Source organism: Tachysurus fulvidraco, chromosome 7 (genome assembly GCF_022655615.1).
Source record: "Tachysurus fulvidraco isolate hzauxx_2018 chromosome 7, HZAU_PFXX_2.0, whole genome shotgun sequence".
NCBI classification, from domain to species: domain Eukaryota; kingdom Metazoa; phylum Chordata; class Actinopteri; order Siluriformes; family Bagridae; genus Tachysurus; species Tachysurus fulvidraco.
Genome location: NC_062524.1, coordinates 11,727,194 through 11,749,398, shown reverse-complemented (window position 1 = coordinate 11,749,398; position 22,205 = coordinate 11,727,194). Strand labels below are relative to the sequence as shown.

The following is a 22,205-nucleotide window of genomic DNA, read 5'->3' as shown; positions in this document are numbered from 1 at the left end:
CTCACCCTCCTGCGGTCTGGAAAAAGGTTCTAAAGCATTCAGTCCCTCAAAACCAGACTGTGTAAAGTTTTTATACCAATCCATCAGATTCCTTAATTTCAAGAGACTGAACTGTCACCGACACCCATACAGCTGTATATCTCTGCCCTCACACTGAAGGTTCACACAGCAGCCATTTTAAATGCTGTGATAAAACTGCCTTATGCTTACAAGTAACTTATGCTTAACTGTATACTGTTCAGTGCTGCATTATGTACAGGGGATGTGATAGGTTAGTGGTTAAGATGCTGGACTACTGATCAGAAGGCTGTGAGCTCAAATCCCAGGTCCACTGAGCCGTCACTGCTGGGCCCCTGAGCAAGGCCCTTAGCCCTCTGTTTTATACAATGAGATTAAATGTAAGCCATTCTGGGTAAGAGCATCTGCCAAATGCTGGGAGCTGTGTAAATGTACTTGGTTCTGCTTTATCTAGCACCATGATCCTGGAGAAATATTATAGTCACATGTTTAATATATAAATATTAATATATATTTTATAATATAAAACCAAACTTGTTCTGAAAGTTTTTTATATTTACAACTGTACAAAAATATTTGTACTATATATTTGTACTATATATTATACTATTTACAAAAATATTTTTAAAATATTTAAAAACTGGTTCAGAACAGGTTAGTTTTTATATATACAGTAGCAAAAGCTAAACAAAAGACAAAAGCTTCTTGACTTGAAATGAATAATTGAGTTAAAAGGGCAGAATGTGATCAATTTGTCTGCATTAATGAGCTGATGTCATTAAATGAAATCTGTAAGATCTTTATTTACACAGCATTGTTAAAGCATATACTACAGTGTGCTTAAAACTTGCATTAAACTACTTATGGAAAGTAAATGTGAAAGTCAAGCAAACCAGATATTTATTTTATAATTCTTCATAATTGGTTGGCTCAGAATCCATATTTCTCCTCCACCAGGGCACAAATAAGTAACATCTGGACATGAAGTATGGAAAGGTTTTTTTTTTTTTTAAAGCAAACAAACAAAAATATCATTAACGGTATAGTAGACTGCAGTTTTAGGGGGGGGAAAAAATTCATTTCAGATTAATAACTGCAGTCTTTTTAGGATTACAAGAATGAACGCCACCAATAAACTTTCAAATTCTCACTAAGTTTATTATCAAAAGAGGGTTATGATCACACAGAGAGACACAAAGGTGCCATGCTAGACTTGAAGTTACATTACCAGTATAAGAGGCAGTCATGTGTACTGGAAACAGGACAGACAGAGCTGGATATAAACTAACACACAGTTGAACTAAACTATTTCAGAGATAAAAAGACTGAAAAATTGAGTGTAGTAGGATCAAGGTGGTTAGGTCACCAACAGCAAAATTGTATGACGATCGAGGGATCAACGTGAAGTGAAAGGAAGTAATTTATTTCCTTCACTCATGCCAATGACAATATTCTGTGGTTTTAGAAGCATTATGTACTGTAACCCCCCAACTCTTAATTTTGTTCAATAAACCATGAAACAATTTAATAAACTCAATTAATACTCCCTGCTTTATTAAAACGCAAAATCATTGTGCCAAAGCTAATTTTGCTTAAAAAACAAAACAAAAAACAAAACAAAAAACAAAATAGGAAATGCCACCTTGCACTACAAGAAAAGACCCCCCCCTTTCCATCCCTCCATTCACTCATTATCATAATACAGCCTTTCATCTGGTTTCTTCTGCGCCACGATCTCCTCTTCTTGAGGCTCCGTTCCTGTGCATCCTGATCTAGCCAAAATCTCGGCGGTGGTAGGCATCAGGGTCGCAGTATTTGGTCACAACCACTCGATTGGCAAACTTCCTCCCCGTCAGGGCTTGCATGGCTTTCTGGGAGTCAAAGACTGTTGTGAACTCCACGAAGATCTGCGACGAGCAGAAACATAGAATAGATGATCATTCATCCACACAAGTATTCTAATTAAAACGACTTTCCTTTTTCAAACTGCCTGGTATTAAAGTTGATTTGAAAAAATCAAGTAATGTTTAAATTACACTGAAAAATCTAGATTTTTGATGATATCTAGAACAAAATGTTTCTTTAGCTGCAGTGTCAAGTATTTCTGTACCTTTCCAGTTCCAGGTATTTCGAGGCCGTCAACAGGGCGAGGGATCTCGATGCTCTTGACCTGACCGTATTTGGAGCACTCATCCCTGACGTCCTCCACTATCTCCTCATACTCGTCATCGTCCAGAAGTTCCTCTGGAGCCACCATGTTCATCAGGCACAGAACCTCAGTGGGAATTCCACCCATCTGATTCATAGAGCTGTTCATCAGGCCTGGGACCTGCAGCGTCACCGGGGTCTCGTTTATGCTCGTCTACAATTCAAGAGACAAAAGTGTGACAGGTTCATGGGGTGCACTGTTGGAACCCTCAGGGTTCTTGTAGTCTTCTAGCATTTAAAACACATCAATGAGAGAGAGCGAGAGTGAGAAACCAAGGAGAGGAGGAGGAGGAATAAAACAAAGAGAAAAAAAGGTAAAATATTATCCATTGGAGAAAAGTCTATTTTTATTACTATTTTTTTTCCCTTACCAGAGTTGCATTCTTGGCTCCTACACTTGCTCTCTGGACCAAGAGCTTCTTATCCCCTAACTGCATCCCATTTAGTCCTGCAATCGCCTGAAGGTCCCACACACACACACACACACTTTATTAAACATGCTTGTTTGGATGATGACAGCTGAGTATTCTCTAACAGATGCATCAACACACCTGATCATTAAGATTGACATCAACGTATTCGCAGAAGGCATAGCCTTTGGAGAGTCCTGTGGCACTGTCCTTCACTAGGTTGAATGCCTTTAAAGGCCCAAAGGAGGTCAACAACTCTTTAACCTAAAATATAAAACAGGTAGTAGAGATGGTGGTGAAGTCCTTTCTTTGTTCCAAGTTGTATGTTTCAAAGAGCCAATGAGGATTAGAGAAAATGCCTGTTGGAACCAGTCAGGTCAATATAAAAAAACAAAGAAAAGAAAAAGAAAAGAAAAAAAAAAAAAAAAAAAAAAAAAAAAAACAAAATTGAGTCTCATAATATACTCAAATCAAAGGGAGAAAGACTCATTGTTTCTCTGTTCAGTTACATCAGCTGTACATAATTTTTTGCAATTCTGATAAAGTACAAACAGACCTGGTCATCACTCAGATAGTTGGGCAGACCTCCGATAAAAAGCTTATGAGCAGAGTCAGGGACAACAGTAGACACCACGCCTGAAAAACATCCAATAAAGAACGGCCAAAATAATGATACGCAGCAGAATCCATTGCCAAATTCATCTAAATAATCTCAGTCACATTAATTAGGTTAATGCATTGTCTAAAGCATTAAAAACATCTTTCACTCACTCGGTGCTCCACAAGAAGCTAATGTCCAAGATGCATGCTGTGTTTGTCCAGTAAACCCACCTGGCACATACACGCTGGGATTCTCGCTCATGCCTGGCAGTGGCTGGTAATCGTGTGGCCGGCGGATCTTCAGACTCTGGCCTTGGAATATGATGCCATCAAATGCCATGGCTTGTGTGGTTTCATCCACTGAGCGCAACTAAACCAGGAAGAGAGATCAAGTATTTAGCTATTTTGAAGTTGGTGAGTTACATTAAAGTATAATATTTACAATATTCCTAGTATGATACCAGGATGTTGTGTGTTGCCATTTGAGATCATTATCTACATCTACAGTAGATATGATCAAGATATGATCTAGATATGATCAAATCAAGGCTTCTATTGTCATATATACACATTACAACATAGTGAAATTCTTGGGAGGACATTTTGGAGGTTGAGGTCAAAGCAGAGTCATGATACAGCACCGCTTTAGCAGTTAAAAGGTAGGGTATCCGATTTTTGAGAAATGCTTCAGAAAACTGAGTCGGGCCGAATAAACAAAAAACACAACAAACGTGTAGCCAATGAGCAGAAAGGGGAGGGTCTTGTCAATATGCGGCAGAGAGAGTGTTCAGTGCACATTTGTGACATTAGCAGAAAACGGTTTTAACATTGACATGGAGGATAAAAACAAAGAAAGAAAGCAAAGAAAGGCTTACGATAAGGTAAGAAGTAGGACCGTGTTAATATAGGATCAGCTTTCCAGGGCTGGAGAGAGCTGAAGGAGCGGGAAGTTGGCCGCATATTTTTACAGATTGGAGTTTCCCGAGTCAATAAATCCTGAGCTAAACGTTGTTACTACACAAATAACACCTCTTTTCTATTGTAGTAATGTACTTACTTAATGTATTTGAGACGCCGAGGTTGCTTTTTTCCTTCTTGATAGGTGAGTAACGTTGGTTTTGCTTTGTTTTACAGAATTAATATATGCCGTCCTCTGCATGATTATGCTTGTGTGTCATTTTTGCTCGTTTGTTTATCTGCAATCGTATTGTTCTTCCCTTCAGCTATGATAGACACATTTCTTTCCATTAGTTGCCTGGGTTACGTATGTAGGTGTGAGTGAGCTATCAATACAGGGGTGGGACCCATTTGGGTTAGGGGCATGTTTGTTTTGGTGATTTTGTGTGTCAACATTAGCTTTAAAAATCGGAAACGCCACCTTTAAGGATAAGGGCCTTATCAAGGGCCCAAAAGTGGCAGCGCTGCTGCTTGAACCCCAATGCTTCAGTCACAAACCCAGAGCCTTAACCACCTGAGCAACCAACTGCCCCAGCTCTTAGTATCTGTACCATTTTTTCTCTGTCCAGTTGAAAAACCTTTGAGGTTAAAAAAGTCCTGTAGAGTCCAAGGTTACTTTAACATGTACAGTGTTTAGTCAGTCAAACCCTTATGACTTTACCACCCTTGGTGCAGTTTGGGCAGGTAAGAATACAGCAATCGCACTTAGATGTAGTACAGCTGTGAATGGAGTCAAATGGGTCACATAACACATTATGATCTGATCACTGAAACCTCATTCAGAGGTTGTCTGGGGGTCATATAGTGCAAGAGCAAGTAGCAAAAATGTAGGAAATCTGATCACGTGTGGTCACTTGACGCATGTTCTTAATGACAAACGCGAACAGTCATGAGTCTCAGCAAGCGGATCACTTGTGATCAGAACTCCCAGGATGCATTAATACCAGGTGTGAAGGAAGCCTGAGGTGGTTTAAGTAGGAGCCCGAATCCAGTGTGGTTCGGCTGCAGTGAGAATGTAAATTGTTGTTTTTCTGTAGATGTAGCAAAGTTAGTTTATCTTTGTCTGCAACTGTATTTCCAACCAAAGTACAAGTTTTAAAAACTTTACTTTTTTTTAACCTACATAACATGTGCTTTTTAAATAATTGGTAAATCAATCAATTTTTCAATTTAGCTGAATTATGATTAAATAAATGTGTGTGAAAACAACCTAAGACTCTGATCCAGAACACTTTAAAGCCTTTAAAAAGTTATACTTAACACTGCACATAAGGCAGGTTAAGGGTCCAGTGTTTAGTTTAATTAGAAAAACTGGATTAGAAGGATGTAGAATTTTTATCCTTGGGAATAAAAGTGTGTGAAAGAGAAAAATAATTAAATCCAACCAACCTCAAGGAAGGCAAAGTTCTTATCCTGGTTGATCTGGACAGCAAGGACAGGATTTCCTGGAGCCTGAATAAGACCCCCTAGTCTCATCTGAGCGTTGAAGAAGTCCATCATTGACTCCTGAGGGTTATGAAGGAGAAGCATTAACAGGCTATGAAACTTCATGGTCCGGTTATGATTCACACAGCCGTACGAACTAAAGGATAACTGATATAAATGTAGAGCATGATTATAACCTTGAAAGAGATCAGACATGTTCTGCCTCCAACCCTCTACTACTCGACTACCTATAAACAAACTCAATAACATCAACGTGCTCGTGTACAAGGTACCGAAAAACACCGATCTAGTAAACTTGGTCCAACTTGTTATGTATTTAAGGTATTGTTACAGTAACCGTATGTAAATTGTTATAATTATATAACAGTTAAGAAGAACAAATCAAAATCTATTAGTTGTGATGAGGTCTACGGCTCGGTCAGTGTTCAGGGATCTGTGCGCGAGTTTCACTGCTACAGAGGGAGCGGCGTTCAATCCATGCAGCGTAGTGTATCTTACCTCTGTGATGCCAAACGGGATGTTGCCCACGTAAAGCCTCCGAGCCTGACGGGTCATCTGGCTGCCCACTACAGGCACTGGAGTGGGTGTAACAGCCAGTCCATCTGGAGTCATAGTGGGCAGCAGTGCTGTGGCAGGAATCTGACCCGCAGCTGTATTACCATTCAGAGGGGGAGGGGGAGAGAGCAAGGAGGAGGAGGGGGGCAATAAGGATTAAGTATGAGGAACACAGAGCTGGACTTTTCAGCTGGTGACAGTGTAAAACAAATGCTTGAGCAGGGAAAAAAAAAAGTATAGATATATATATTTTTAAAAAAGAGTAAAAACCATTGAGGGGAAAAAAAAGCAACTTCAAAGACTTTGAAAGAAAGGTCAAGTTGCACCGAGTGGTTAAAAGTGTGTGTGTGTTTCACTCACCCTGCATGGCCTTGTACTGCATTGGTGTGATGTGCTCAAATCCAGGAGGAGGGACGTCCCAGTACTTTTTGATTTTCTTCTTCTTCTCCCTCGGTGGAGAACGACTTAAGAGACAAAGTTTAGGTATAAATATTTACAGTGTGAACAGAACGCACATAAGAAAAAAAAATAATGTCAGCCATCTTGAATTTTTTTCTCTTAACTTTCTTTTGATCTGAGGTTATTAACATGTAAAGATTGTTTGGTGATACATCGTAACTTTAACGATTAGATAACTTTAGGCCTCTGTATGGTTCACACGCAAGTGTGACTTACATCAAGCACAGCACACATGCACTGATTATACCCCATGCTACAGACCGAGGTCTATCCAGCCGAGATAGATACAGTGCTACAGTAACTACTTTCTGATGGCCAATGCTACAGATCTGCTGTGAATTCTGGGTAGTGAGAGTTCATGCAGGTTCAATCAATTAAGGCTGCAGGCTTCATGCTCTGTGCTTCATGCTTTTTACCTCTGCTGCTAGTGCCTAACGTGGAAGGAGAGCAAGAGCTCATAGTGAGTATGAAATTGGGGAGAATTTGCACTTTACTACAGAGAAGCAATTTTGCCTTTCCTGTATTTTGTACAAGATTTAAAACAAAAAAATTCCGTCTCAGGTCCAACGTGTAACACAAGTACTCTTTTTTGCTCCAGTAATAAGAGATGATTAGTATTAATTAATTAAGTATTAAATAAACCTGGGGAAAAAATTACAACTAGAGCAGAGATTAAAAACACATCAATGAACAAAAAAAAATAATACAAAAGCAAACCCAAGCTGGAGTAAGATGCACGTGTTTTCATATCGACACACACTGGAGGCTTATGACATGCAGGAATAATGCAGTAACCATTCGAAAGTCTTGCTTACAGAGTGAACTTCCTTCCTCACCTGCGCCTATGCCTGCGGTCTTTGCTGCTGCTGCGTCGCTCCCTGCTCCTCCTCTCCCTGCTCCTCCTCTTCCTCTCACGGCTGCGGCTACGTGAGCCGCTCCGGCGCCTGTGCCTATTCTCTTTGTCCCGCTCTAAACAGAGGCAAGAGAGCAAGCAGGATTGAGACACCAGGAAGACGAGGTGCCAAATCTTACAGGGAGAGGTCACAAATATACACCTAGCTGAAGGCAGACCGGAGGAAATATAATGCTGTGGAGGACAGAAGAACCGAGAGAAGCAGCAGCAGAAACAAAAGAGACAAAGAAGACCTGCCTGGGCCCTAGACTAGAAAAGCTTTAAATGTGCGAATGTAAACGAATTTTACATTTTACACACAAATTTGGCATAGAGTATTTTTTTTTCTTTTATTAACTTAAGAAATGAAAAGAAACAGAAAGGTTAAAAAGTTATTGTATTTGTATTACTGAGCACTGGATAAGTGAGCGCGCCAAACTGATACCCACCATGGCCGTTAACGCCGTCACCTGTGTTGAAAGAGAACGAGAGTGAGAATCAGAGGATGCCATAACTTTTTACCAAACACACCAACAGGTCACGGCTGCGCTGACTTGGTGTACTGACATGAAAAAACTGGTAAAACACAGTCAACACAGCAACTCAACACAGCACAATCCTGCAAACATACTGTCTACATAAGAACATTACAACACATTAATTACAGGCACATCTTTAAGAGTCTTAATGTTATAAATATATATAAATAAAACAAACTTCTTTTAGGTGAACGCTGACATTTGACCTGCATATATGAGCTTGTTTTTATTTTTTATTTTTTTATATATAGACGTAAGCAAAGCTACAGAAGTCCAGAAAGGCCATGACATATTTCTTTTATCTGCTCGGTTGTCTCAAGATCAAGACTTTATGCTTTTTTTCTTGTGATCGAAAAAAAATAAATAAATTTATCACACAGCACGCAGGAATGTGGCACGCTGTATTAAACTGATGCCATCGTGATTCCTTGGTAATCACAGCCCTCTTCTACTGAACTCCCATAAGACCACGAGTTATTTTTTAGATTTCTTTAGTTTTATCTCTCGAATTATTTTTATCAACTCAAAAATCACAAAAGCTAGTTTCTCAAGATAAGAGTTTCTTTTTCTCATGATATTGAAATGTAATATTAAGCATGAATGTATCTATAACATTGACCCAACACAACGGCAATCTAACTGCTAGGTGAGACTGAGCTTGGGTTTGGATGACTGCGTGGTGTTGCTCCAATTTCCCCTTCAGGATAAAGTAAAGTCTCTTGATTCTCAGGTCAGTCAGTGCTGGACAAGCTCTAGTTTAGTTTCAGTCACTTGAGAACGTGAGTCAGAAATCTGCAGCTACGCTGTCATGGACACTGCAGTGATCTCCAGCAGGTGATCAGTTTCATGATCAATTTTAGTCTCTGGGATGTCGCTATGGTTATGGCATTAATTACACGATAGATATCGCCTAAATGATTGTTTACTGCGGACTCGCAAGGTACTGCAGCATCGCAATCATGGCCACAAAGACGTAATCCACGTTATCTCGAGATCACAAGAAAGGCGAGTTGTGATCTAAAGAAAACATCAATTAAATAACCTGTGGGCTTTGATTTTGGTATATTACCAAAGATTTTGCTGTGTATAACAAAACTTGGGCCACTGTAACCTTGGAGACCTCCCAGGCACTTGGATTTGGTGGAAAAGAATCCGACCAGCATCACTACAGTGTCCATGACTCTGTGTCTCCATGACCCTAAGTGTCAACACACTTGGCCAATAAATCTGATTCTGATGATGGTAAAGCGCAGAATTCAGAATTACCTACTTAAGCAACTGAAACACCGAAGAATGTTGAACATTTACAAACAGATGGATGGATGGATGAAGAGATGTCTTTACTGATCCTGAAGAGGAAGCTGATGAAAAACCTAGCCGAATATTGACACGAATATTTGTGCATGTGGTGACTTTTTGTTTAATACATTTATCAGGATCTCATTTGGAAACAATGTCAGTTAAGAGAGACACAAGCAACATTGTGAGATAACGAGTGTTTTATAGCTATAACAAGTTCCATAATATTTAACAAAATTTGAATCTTTGGCAAATAGCTAAATTTCGCAGTCCAAAATGTGCGCTTGAAAAAAAAGAATGCACTTCAGGTGGTGTGTTTATACCGTACTTAGTTCAGTCCCTGATTAAAGTAAAGTACTGAATGCACTCATTCGTGTTGTATGGTATGTTCACCTAACATTTAAACATCATGAGAAAAATAAAGCTTTGAAAAAGCAACGTAATAACAGAATAAAAACAAATAACTCGAGGCCTTTCGGGACTCATGTACACCTCTGTCCCTCCTGCAGTGTAATTTAATCAATTAATGAGACTCCATGGAGATCAGGGTCTGAGTGTGAATGCCGAGACGAGCGTTTGACTCTCAGCTGTGTGAATAAAGACAGTATGATGGTGAAGGTCCATCTGCACTGCTGCACTATATAAGCGAGGAGAGATAAATGGAAATTAATCTCCTTAATAAAGACACAGAAACAAGCTCATTAAGGGACTCTTAACCTGTTTGTCAACGCACATCTGGAATCTATACGCAAATATAATTATACATATATACACACTCGTGTGTGTGTGTATATATATATATATATACAAGTAATGTTTTATTAACATTTAAAGAGTAAAATTTCATTCCAAAACCACCTTTGTCCTTAGGCTGAGTGCGAACGGGAGTCGAATCTTCTGCATGAGCCGAGAAAACGATTCGACTCACCAAAACGATTCGATACTCTCCGTCGCGTTTTTTTTTTTTTTAAAGCAGGGCATTAAAGTCATATTTTATTCTAACGGTCTCTTTCTCTTTAGGACAGGGCCAAAAAACCCCCAAATAAACACCATAACGAGTGAAATTCAGCGCTAGTGAGACACGCTAGCGGATACACACCTTGTTTGTTTTCGGTCAGTTGTCTCTCAAATTCGTCAAACTCCGACATTTTGAATTCGCAGCGGATGAATGGAACGTGTGTGAAACCTGTGAACGCTTTGAGCCGAACACGTTATCTTACTTCAAAAATTAGATGTCTGTGTCTGTTATGAAACATCCGGCCAAACGGAAAACACTAAGTTTACCAAACGTGCACGATTAGCTTCCCTTCGCCTTGTTAGCTTTTCTTCCCCCCCCGTTATGCTAAGTTAGCTAACTAGCTAACAAAGCTAACAAGCTAACAAAGCTAGCTAACAAGCCGACAAAAACAACCTTCAGCTAAACACGTTCACGTCTACATACAGCTAAACTTTGTTATTCACGTCTAGGTTTAAATAAAGTATAAAATAACCATCTGTTTTAGTCAATAATCCTCCGCACAAATACAATACCAGCTAGGCGACCGTCTCAACGTAGCTAGTTTTACTGCAGGTTCGTTTCTCACTGCGCAGGCGGAAGTAAATCGTGGCTGAATCCAAAATGGCTCCGTTTAGGGCATTTGAGTGCACTTGTGTATAAGCTACGACGCCTCGGTTTCGTGCCCTACTTAGCACGCATACGCAGGAAGTAGTGGGGCTTTTGTATTCCACCCAGATTCTCACGTTCACGTTTCAGAATCGTCTGCCATCTAAAGGCGTGGAAGGGTATTTTACAGTTGATAATCAAGACCCATGTGCTTCCCTGCTCACTCATCAGGACTTGTACCAAACATCACCATTGACCCTTTACACCCTGGACACAACCTTTACATACTATACATACATACTGCATTAAATGCAATAATCTATCTCTTACCACTGGATACCATACAATGCGCATCCATGACATTTCTGTATCCGTACAATCTGTTGCACCGTAACATATTATATATATATATAATGTATAAGTACATGCTGTATATAATGTGTAGTGCTATTGTAAGTATGTCTAATAGTACACTGTGTGTACTGACTATGTATGAGCATATTGCACATTTTCACCTGTATGTAAATTGTTTCTACAATTTCTGGAGCATGCTCCCAAGAATCCACATGTGCTGTGGTAATATGACAATAAAAAGTGACTTGACTTGACTTGTGACTTGACCGCTTTCATCAGGAACAGTTTCTTTCCCCAGACAATCAACTAACCATGATTATATTCACTAATCTCTTCATATCTATAAGTACTGCATTATCAGATCTGTCAGTCATCACGTCATCCATATACGTTACACACACTGTTGCTGCTGTATATTGTATAAAAAGCACAATAATGCCCTTCCCATACTTTATGTACATAACTGATCAGTCATATAGTCTGTATTCCTATTCGATACTCATAATGTCTATTGTATCACATCTGCATTGTCTTGTATAGTCTGTATTATCTTGTATTGTATAGTATAGTCTTATTTATGTCTGTACTTTTGAGAGTCACAAAGATCTGGCACCGAATTCCTCACATGTGTCAATGAGCTTGGCCGAAAAACCTGATTCTGATTCTGATTCTAATAAAGCTCTCATCTCTTCTCTTCTGTGATGTCTTTCCACCAGTTGTTGTGTGTCTGTGTGGATTTGTGTTCAGTCAGCTACAAGTCAGTGAGATCAGACACTGATGATGTAAGAGTGAGGAGGTCTGGGGTTCAGTCTGTGTTCCAGTTCATCACAAAGGTGTTCAGTGGTGTTGAGTCAGAGTCAGGGCTCAGTGCAGGACACTCGAGTTCTTCACGTCTACCTTCACACACCATGTTTTAATAGAGCTCTATAATTGCTCTTTTTTACTATTAATCATGACTGCTTATTCAGGGTTGAGTTTCGTCTCTGTCTTTGTCCTATAATCAAAAGGTTTTGGAGTCTCGATCAGAACTACATACTCATATTAGTTTGCTTAAATTTTGAATTCTTTTTGAAAACTAAAAACATAAACCGTAAACAAATGCCCCAGTGAATGGAAAGTTTAGCTCTTGCTTATTATTTATTCTTAATATTGTTATATATTATTACTGGAAAAGACGCGAGTCAAAATAACCACCTGTTTTACCCTGTCCGACCGTCTTGTGTTCCCAGCTGTCTGACTTTACATTTTATGGAGTTTTGTGGGTGTCTATTGTAAATGACCTTGAGTCAGTATGGGTGATTCATCCAATATGAAGAAAATCAGTGTTTATAAAATGTATGAAAATGTGTAAAAGATTCAAACGAGGTGAAATAATTCCTGAGTGATTATAAACTCAGTTAATTTAATCCTGGGTTATCTTGTCTGAGGTTTCACATTATTCCGGCGATTAACAATTAATCCAGGCGCTACATAATCTGACATTTTATATAATCATCAACACAACTGTGTCTTGTGCTGAGGGAAAAAAATGCTTCTTAAATCCTCCTCAGCTGTAAGCTTCCTAAGGGAACACAAAGACAAGATAACACAGAAGAGCAGATGTCATGACTTTTAATAATACTTCCTCTTCCCACATGAGACGTGTACAGTAGCGTCTCTGTTGCTAAGTGATTAGCAGGAACGCTGTACGGCTTCACCCCGGACATGTGGTAGTGCTGCTACCTGTGTGAAATCTTGCTCTAGCTGAGCTGAAAAGCCCTAGAGATTATTTCAAAGCACTTTCAACAAATAAGCGACAGTTTGTCAAAAATGCCACTGAATTCTTACCAGGTTGAAAAAAAAATATGATCGCACAACATTTTTATCTGTACACTAGCAACCTGTTAAGATTAGAATCGATTACAAACTGCTGCTACCTACATACAAGGCTCTAAAAGGTTTAACTCTTAACACGCTACAATCCTTCACGTTCTCTCTAAAATCACAAATCTCAGGACTTCTAATAGTTCCCAGAATATCAATATACAAGTATAGTAAAGGTGGTGTTCTACTTCATGAAGATTTCAGACCTTCAGTGAGATGAGACCAACCCTGTGAGGATCTAGAAATGTAGCAGCTTCAGTTGTCTTCTGCTTCATGAAGATTTCAGACATTTAAAAGTGAAGTCACCAACTCCATGTTGTCTTTGAGGACAACAATCTCCTCATCAATACACAATTATTAGACTGTATCTGACTTTATAAAAGACATTATTCATAATAACACTCTCTGGGGTTTATAACAGTTTATAATCAGTGTCACCAAATGAGGATGAGGTTCACTGTTGAGTCAGGAGTTTTTCCTCACCACAGTCACCTCAGACTTGTTCATTAGAGATAAATACAAACACATTTAAACATAAGTCTAATACTTTTTGTACTATATTTCTTATGTTCTGTAAAGATGCTTTGAGACCACTGTTAAACATGCTATACAAATAAAACCAAATTAAATTGAGTTTATTTACTGCTGAAGGAGTCGACAATGCGAATTACTGAGGTATCAGAGATGTCTGTTCATGTGTAAGACAAACGGGTTCATGACCCAGTCCTGAATGGTTCTGCGTTAGGAAAAAAGAGGGAATTCTTTAAAAAGCTTTTCTCTAGAGAACTTATATATATATATATATATATGGCATCACTGCAAAAAAACAAAAATGTTTTGGTTCTTCCATTCCTACTCAGGCATTTATAAATGTTTTTTTTTTAAAATATAATATTGTAGAGGTGGTACCGTATTGTACCACATTCAACTAAAATCACGGACTCTGAACATTCTCGAGAGAGAGAGACACACACACAGACACACATATACAGACACAAAGAGAGAGACACAGAGATACACACAGAGAGAGAGAGAGAGAGAGAAGGAGGTGCGTGTGTGCTGTCTCTTGAAATGAAGACGAATAACTCTCCTTTCTGATCGAGTCTCTGATCAGTTGCCTTCAAGTCATTTTCTAAGAATGCTGAGATTTGTTTCATGCACTGAGCCACACGCAGTTTTTTTATTCCATACATTTATCCACCGTGTCGCAATGATTTCTTTTTTTAAAGTGTGGATCCACTCAGCATTTAATGACCCGTGCCTCTAAACCCTCCTCTCTTTCGGGATCGACAGGGATCGAAGCCTGTCAAGTTCGCGTCACTGAAGACAAGGAGCTGATGACACTGATTACATCGTAGTGCTGTGACGGCAGACTCGTGTGATGATGTTACACAAAACGTGATTTTCCCAAGTAAATTCGTATCTGAAATGAACATACGGTTTATTCTCCTCTAGAGAAATGGGGAGAGGAAATAAAAGACAATCACAAACATACAGATTCTTCCTGAATTACAAAAAGATACTTAACTGAAAAAGAAGAAGAAAAAAAAAGGGATCACGGAGCCAAACGCTCGTCCTTTAATGACAGGCATTGGAACAGTGTATTAAAGACTTCGGTCATATCAGAAGGCAGAGAATGAAGAGTTACAGTTTTAGTGATCAGACTGCGTGAGCTCCATCCCTGAGGATCACTACACAACTACACAGCACGATACCATCTTTGGTCTTAGCTCTAAATAATCAGCTGTTTACAGGAACGTGTGTAAGACTGTACATGACTACCGAAGGAGTGTTACAGTATATATATAGTTTAGCAACATTTCAAGCCCCACAAGACTAAACTGTCGGGTCTTCAAATAAATCTCATTAAGCTGGTAATGAAGTCTGCAGATCTTCTCCTTGACATGCCTTCAAACTCAGGACAAGAGCACAGTTCGATCTCTTACATAATCGGAAATCAGGAGCGTTCACGTAATTAAGGAAGCTACGTTACAGTGTTAAACAACCAGAATGCTTTTTTTTTTTTTTTAAACCCAAATGAGTACAAAAATATACACTCTTTAAATACAGTGATTTTCGTCAGGAGGTTACGTCTCAAACTGAAGGCTTAGATTCAGTCGGTCCATCCCTTTGTTCCTTCTCTGCCCCCCATCCCCACCCCGCCCCCTTCTCCTTACTCGGATATTTGAGCTCAGTCGAAGACTTCAGTTCCCCCCAAGCGCTAAAAACAAGAGGGACCTTTATTACAACCTCAGCGATGACTGTTTGGGAATGTTTTTCAGTTTAAATGATAACCAAAAGCTGAGGTAGAAAAAAAAAGACAAAAAAAAAAAAAACAGCGCAGTTCTTTACTTCGATGCTGCGAGACTTAATCGGCGACCTTCATCCCTTCTTTCATTTGCAGCGTTTTTTTATTTAGTGCATCAGTTCCTGAATCTATAAGAGATGGGCAGCAGCAGGTTGTTTTTCTTCAAGGCCTGCACCTTGGCATGAGCGATCTCGTCGAGGGCCTTGTAGCAGCGCCGGGCGTAGTCTAAAAGCTTCTCCTTGGCGGAATCGAACTCTCCGACTTCCTCCACTTTCTCCGGAGCGACCAGGAGCAGCTCGGCGATGGGAGTGGTGGAGGCTACGGTGTTGCGGTCGACCCCGTGGACCTGGAAGGCTCTGGACATGCTCTTCAGCTTCTGGTATGTCACCAGAATCTTCTTGTAGCGGAACAGAACTCCAGCAGGGTCTTTCACTGAAGAGACACATCATCATCATCATCATCTCAATATAACCACTATATTTAAAACCCTTAAAAGGTTTTGGCCAATCTCACATACTTATGCAGTTTTCTACATTCTATAGTATAAACAACGAAAGTCGTGAAAGCTCCAACAAATTGAAGAAGTGCATTTTAAGTATCTGGATGAGTCGTATGAACAACTGATAAAACGATGCGTGGAATGATGGACACTTCCTACACTCAGATACTGGAAGGGGGCGGAGCTACCAGGCGTCATGTGGTGTTAGTTAGTGGGCCATTTGAGATGCAGCTGATGATTAATCATTTCAGACGTTTTGAGTTACACGTGTCAGGAATTATCATCAAACCTTGTAATATTAAGTTATTTACTTTTACTGTGCACTCTTTCTCTCAATCCATCCCGCCCTACCCCTCTCTCCCCCTCACCATCCCTTTCTCCCTCACTTCCACTCTTTTCCTTTCTACCCCTGACTTTCTCTGTCCTTTTGCTTCCATCTTATCACCGTCTTTAAACCAACCTTAACCCCCCCCCGTTTCCATCTTACCATCCTTCTCTACCCCTCTCTTCCCTCCTTACCCCTCGCAGTCCTTGACCCCCTCTATCTCCTCAACTGCCCTCTCTCTCTGTCCCTACCACTCACTCTGTCTCTCTCTGTCCCTACCACTCACTCTGTCTCTCTCTGTCCCTACCACACCCTCTCTCTCGCAGTCCCTACCACTTTCTCTCTCTCTCTCTCTCTCTGTCCCTACAACTCTTTACTCGTCCTTCCCTCCCTCATTACTGCCCTCTCCCTCACTACCCCTATCTCCCTCTCATAATTTTGCTGCATTCACTGTGTTCTCCTTTCCTTGACTTGCAGTAAGTTTAGATGAACATAACACAGCTCCTCCTCACCTCTTTGTCTCTCCATTCCACGTGCGATGCGAAACACTCGGGTTCTTTTGACTCGTGTCGGCCCGGCTTTCGATCTGGTTTTAGTCCGGCTTCTCTTGCAGCTTTTGCTGTCTGAGTCCTCATCATCATTGGAAATGACCTCCTCCTCTTCGAGGTAGCCATCCTCCTCTATATACTCTTCTTCCTCGATCACTTCCTCCTCATCCTCATCTTAAGAAATAAATAAAAATTAATGGGTAGAAACATACACAAGCTGTCCAATGAGCAGGGGAAAAAATAATAATAAAAAATTCCATCAAAACTTCAAGTCAGCAACTAACCTTGGACGCTGTTTTTCTTTTTCCGCTTTAGGGTCTGGCTGCGCGCTTGTCCAGAGCGCGTCATCATGGGCCGTGTAGACGGAGTAGCAGCCCTGCGTAGGATGGTCTTCTGGGATACGGGTTGCTGGGAAACCTCAGGCTGAAGCTCTGAAATGAAAGGAAATTCACCTTTAGCGTCACATTCGGAGAATATTTCTGATGAAATATTTCTGATCGGGATTCTCCTGTCATCTCTCTCCAGTCTTCACCGTTCCTCTCCTGAGTCTTGGTGGTGAAAATGAAGCGGTCAAGCTGGCAGCGCAGGAAGTCTCTTTCCTCTTCCAGGTCCTCTATTCGTTTCTGTAGCCATGAGTTCTTCTCCAGAGAAATCTGCAGCTGGGCACGAAGGTTAGAAATCAGCAGGTATGGGTTGCAGGGAGGGGTTTGTCCTGATACGGTTTCTGTTCAAAGCAAGCAAGGACTTCATGTAAGTTCCCCCTGTTGTCTTTAAAATAGAAATAGAAAAACAATTTAACTCAGTGTAAGATTTTATATGTATTTCATAGAATGCTGTAGGGATGACATATTTTTGTAAATAAACCCAGACGTTTGCCTCAACACAAAGCTGAAAGTTTTTTTCCCATTGGCTTTAGTATCTGTGAAAAATACTTACACGCTTTGTTGGTCAAGATCGAATCAGTACAACGTTTCTGAGATTACAAACTTAAATACAGCCAGAAGTTAGAATAAATAAATAAATACACACACACACACTACACCAAACCCAATGTTCCAATCTTTACTTAAATCATTGGTCCGTGATAAGGAGCCACGGTGCTCTTGTTGTAGGCTGAATGAATCTGATGTATGCAGTGGTTCAGTGCCTTGCTCAAGGTCACCTCAGTCATGGTATTGCCGGCCTGAGACTCGAACCCACAACCTTAGGGTTAGGAGTCAAACTCTCTAAGCATTAGGTCATGACTTCCCCAGTTTGCAGTCAAACTGATGCACGTTTTCTTTCTTCTTCACTGACCCTGATCAGTGTATTCTAGCAGAAAAAAAAAGGTAAAGCTCAAACCTTTACATTTACAGCATTGGGCAGATGCTCTTATCCAGACTTTTTATACAACTAAGCTAATGAGAGTTAAGGGCCTTTCTCAGGGGCCCAGAAGTGGCAGCTTGGAAACTTATCATCCGATCAGTAGTCCAACACCCTAACCACCTACCACCTCCCGATAGATAACCTTTTTTTCCATCGTATATGCAATAACCTATCCCACACTATATTCCATAAATGTGCCCAAATATCACACCTGGACCTAATCAGCAGATGATAGAGCAGAAAAAGCACCAAATTGGACTCCTGCTTACTTTCAGACCTACAAGGTGAATGATGAAGCAGACGCCGGTGTTAAAAATACTACTTATATGCGTCTAAATATATCGATTCCGTTATCTAAGCCAGGTTTCAATACTAATTACAAGTATCTTAAGCTGGATATGTTTATAAGACAGTGTGGAGTCCACATTCAGTCAGTTAAAGGATCTTGTGTTCAGTCTTTAACCTGCTCTTTACTCGTATGTTCACTCGTTCTGAACCGATCTATTCTGGTGTCAGGTTTTTTCTACATCAGTGTGAGCAGCACTACAAAGCAAGGCTTCCCTCTTACAGGTATATGATCACGGACAGAACTCTGGGGTCTGTCTGAAGAATTTTGTGCAATAAGGACAGAATTGTTGAAGCGGCAGCATAACAGATAGCTAACCACATTTTATATACATCTTCTCTTACATGACTTGAATACTTTACCGTCAAACATGTGGTCATTCTGGTTGTAGAAAGCAGAATCGTCTGCATTAGGTTCTTCGAAGGGAATAGAGATTTCATATCCATCCTCATTTTTCAAATCTGCCAAGAAAGCAGACACAAGTGAGAAAATTACATCACCAAAGAAGCAGTAAGCTTTACTGCTGACGTTACATCCCATGTTCCTAACAAAGTAATCAACTTTACAGTATATGGTTGTTACGGTTGTACACCATATGGCCAAAAGTTTGAGGACACCTCTAAGTTGTTATAATTCACTCAACTCCTCATCTGTGAAGTATTTCCACTAGATTTTGTTGTGTGTCTGTGGATTTGTGTTCATTCAGCTACAAGATCATCAGTGAGATCAGACACAGTGAGATCAGTAGTATTTCTGTACACGCAATATTGTTTGAACATACAGTATTTACACTGTTTCTGTTTACTGTCTTTTGTGTATTGTCTTCTTTTGGTATTGTCTTGTAATTGTTTGTCCTGCTCGGCTTGTCCTTGCACTGTCTTTTTGTCTTTTGTCCTGCACTGTCTTTTTGTCTTTGGGGTGCTGGAACAGGGTTCGAGTCTCCAGTGAAAGGGGAATTAAAATGTCACAACAAAGGAAGACATTTTAGACAAAGAACCACAGATGTGTCTGATGGTCAGGAGTGTACAAAACTTTCTATTCTTACTAAACTTTTGGCTATACAACGTAAGTAAATATGAAATACACAAATAAATAAAACCGGAAGTGACGTGTTGTCCTATCGAGAGGAACCAAAGCAGTAACAGTTACCTGTTGAGTTCCTCGCACTTCTCTGTGGTTCAGTCATTATTGCAGTCTGACATGGAGCCTCTTCTCTCACACACACACACACACACACACACACACACAAACACACACACAGAGAGAGAAATCAGGTCAGATATCATCATAAAAAACAGATTATTTTTAACTAAGACATTTACCAAAAAGCTTGTTTTAACCCTAGAACTAAATCTACAAACTAACCAAGCTAAGCTAAGCTAATTGACTGGCTAGCTGGAGGAGCGCACGTGCGCTGTTCATTATCGTATAAAAACACGTTTCACTCCACTTACATCATTTACAAACAATAAATACTTATAAATATGTCGAGGGAAAAAAAAGTCCAGTTTTTACGGTTTACTCACGATTTTAACTTTGTTCAACTTTGTTTGCAAGTATAAACGTTAGCGGCGTTGAATCCAATATTTTGTTGCTGTTATTCGTTTTTGTTGATTACAAACAGTCTAAAATATTTAATCTCTACTCTGTAATTTTTGGGTGTTTGTTTTGTTTGTGAATTATTTTTTATATTTTACTTCTCACACAAGTCAACAACCAAAGAAGAAAAGCACCGCCCTCACCCGAACAGACTTCCGGTCATGCGCACTACTGACTCGGATGTGTTACTTAGTTTTAAGGGAATTATTTCATAACTTAAATAAACAATAGGCAGAAATTATTGGGCTATAATTTTTTATTTTATTTTTATAAAGCACCTAATATATCGTTTTGCCCAGAAAACCTGCTATATAAATATTTATACACTCTGTAGTGTATGGATATCATAAAGAAATTATAATAATGGAATATATATATATATATATTCCAAAAAAAGTATATATATATATATATATATATATATATATATATATATATATATATATATATATATATATATATATATATACATACTTTTTTCCCCCAAACGTGCTATAAAAACTAATTTAATACTTTTCACAACTTGCTACTTGGTCCTCTTAAGGTTCAGTCTGAAAAGTAAGACATGGAAGAGTAACCTTGTGATAAGTTTATTTGTTTATGTTTATGTTTGTGTGTGTGTGTGTGTGTGTGTGTGTGTGTGTGTGTGTGTGTGTGTGTGTGTGTGTGTGTGTGTGTGAGAGAGAGAGAGAGAGAGAGAGAGAGAGAGAGAGAGAGAGAGAGAGTGTATGAGAGTGTGTGTGTGAGAGAGAATAAGTGTGTGTGTGAATGAGAGTGTGGGTGTGTGTGTGTGAGAGAGAGAGAGAGAGAGAGATTGTGTATGGGTGTATGTGAGTGTGAGAGAGAGTGTGTGTGAGAGACAGAAAGTGTATGTGTGTGTATGTTAGTAAGATAAGATAAGATATACCTTTATTCGTCTCACAATGGGGAAATTACTCTGTTACAGCAGCAAAGAGAAAGAAATGCAAATGAATAATAAGAATAGAGACATAATATAATATACAGTATATACACAACACAATATATCAAAAGAGACCACGAGTAAGTAGTTACACTAACAGACATATTGCACACAGGTAATATTGCACATTTTTCAAAATTTCTGTTATTGCACGTGTTTAAAATACTTTGTTACTTTGTGATTGTTGTTATTACAGTTAAACAGAAATAACAGTGTGTATTATGGTGACTGGTTCACTGGGAGCAGCTTTCATTGTAAAGTCTAATAGCAGCAGGGAGAAAAGACCATCTGTATTGCTCCTTCAGACACTTAGGATGTAACAGTCTGTCACTGAAGGAGCTGCTCAGAGCTGAAACCATTTCATAAAGGGGGTGAGAGTCGTTCTCCAGCAATGATGATAGTTTTGCTACCATCCTCCTTTCTCCCACCTCCTGTACAGTGTCCAGAGGAATCCCAAGGACTGAGCTGGCCTTCCTGATCAGCTTGTCCAGTCTCTTTCTCTCTGCAGTAGAGATGCTGCTGTACCAGCAGACCACACCATGAATATGGCTGAGGCCATCAAAGAGTCAAAAAAGGTCTTCAGTAGCTCTCCCTGCACTCCAAGAGACCTTAGTCTCCTCAGCAGAAAGAGTCTACTCTGCTCTTTGTGTGTGTGTGTGTGAGATAGTGTGTGTATGTGTGAGTGTGTATTAGTGTGAGAGAGAGAGAGTGTGTGTGTGTATGTGTGTGTGAGAGAGAGTGTGTGTGAGAGAGAGTGTGTGTGTATGTGTGTGTGTGAGAGAATGTGTGTGTGCATGAGTGTGAGAGAAAGTGTGTGTGTATATATGTGTGAGTGTGTGTTTGTGTATGTGTGTGAGAGTGTGTGTTTTTGTGAGAGAGAGTGTGTGTGTGTGAGTGTGTTTGTGTTTGTGTGAGAGAGTGTGTGTGCTTGTGTATGTGTGTTTGTGTGTGTGTGTATGTGTGAGAGTGTGTGTATGTGCACGCATATTAGTATATTTCTATAGTATTGTGTTGTGCTTATTATCATAGATATCTATACTAGATGTCGCCT

The 22,205-nt window shown here is 39.7% G+C and overlaps 2 protein-coding genes across 6 annotated transcripts; both read right to left on the bottom strand.

Annotated features, from left to right (window-relative positions):
* Nucleotides 1-1,155: 1,155 nt before the first annotated feature.
* Nucleotides 1,156-11,083, bottom strand: u2af2b (U2 small nuclear RNA auxiliary factor 2b). 4 transcript variants are annotated; one of them, XM_027143967.2, is made up of 12 exons: nucleotides 10,483-11,081; nucleotides 7,995-8,015; nucleotides 7,490-7,622; nucleotides 6,555-6,658; nucleotides 6,138-6,289; nucleotides 5,583-5,699; nucleotides 3,408-3,606; nucleotides 3,193-3,272; nucleotides 2,778-2,900; nucleotides 2,598-2,684; nucleotides 2,129-2,380; nucleotides 1,156-1,925 (listed from the first exon to the last, which is right to left on the bottom strand). In XM_027143967.2, the coding sequence occupies exons 1-12, from the start codon at nucleotides 10,529-10,531 to the stop codon at nucleotides 1,791-1,793; spliced, it is 1,452 nt and encodes a 483-aa protein (XP_026999768.1). In that variant the 5' UTR covers nucleotides 10,532-11,081; the 3' UTR covers nucleotides 1,156-1,790. The 4 variants fall into 4 exon arrangements, with proteins under 4 accessions (XP_026999768.1, XP_026999770.1, XP_026999769.1 ...); XM_027143969.2 differs by having other exon boundaries at nucleotides 3,468-3,606; nucleotides 10,483-11,080; XM_027143968.2 differs by lacking the exon at nucleotides 7,995-8,015 and having other exon boundaries at nucleotides 10,483-11,083.
* A 3,544-nt stretch (nucleotides 11,084-14,627) lies between these two features.
* ccdc106b (coiled-coil domain containing 106b) lies at nucleotides 14,628-20,375 on the bottom strand. Of its 2 annotated transcripts, none has more exons than XM_027144021.2 (7): nucleotides 20,337-20,375; nucleotides 19,744-19,803; nucleotides 18,957-19,055; nucleotides 17,416-17,607; nucleotides 17,168-17,314; nucleotides 16,848-17,057; nucleotides 14,628-15,943 (listed from the first exon to the last, which is right to left on the bottom strand). In XM_027144021.2, the coding sequence occupies exons 2-7, from the start codon at nucleotides 19,778-19,780 to the stop codon at nucleotides 15,627-15,629; spliced, it is 1,002 nt and encodes a 333-aa protein (XP_026999822.2). In that variant the 5' UTR covers nucleotides 19,781-19,803; nucleotides 20,337-20,375; the 3' UTR covers nucleotides 14,628-15,626. The 2 variants fall into 2 exon arrangements, with proteins under 2 accessions (XP_026999822.2, XP_026999820.2); XM_027144019.2 differs by lacking the exon at nucleotides 20,337-20,375 and adding an exon at nucleotides 20,121-20,330.
* Nucleotides 20,376-22,205: the final 1,830 nt, after the last annotated feature.

Excerpts from the sequence above, each read along its gene's own strand:
- ccdc106b (XM_027144021.2), bottom strand. The coding sequence starts at position 19,780 with ATGACTGAACCACAGAGAAGTGCGAGGAACTCAACAG. Across the intron at positions 19,056-19,743 it reads AAGTGCGAGGAACTCAACAG|ATTTGAAAAATGAGGATGGA; the intron begins GTAACTGTTACT and ends CTTTCTTGGCAG. Across the intron at positions 17,058-17,167 it reads AAAGAAAAACAGCGTCCAAG|ATGAGGATGAGGAGGAAGTG; the intron begins GTTAGTTGCTGA and ends TTATTTCTTAAG.
- u2af2b (XM_027143967.2), bottom strand. The coding sequence starts at position 10,531 with ATGTCGGAGTTTGACGAATTTGAGAGACAACTGACCGAAAACAAACAA. Across the intron at positions 6,290-6,554 it reads GCAGTACAAGGCCATGCAGG|CTGCGGGTCAGATTCCTGCC; the intron begins GTGAGTGAAACA and ends ATGGTAATACAG. Across the intron at positions 5,700-6,137 it reads TCCCGTTTGGCATCACAGAG|GAGTCAATGATGGACTTCTT; the intron begins GTAAGATACACT and ends CATAACCCTCAG.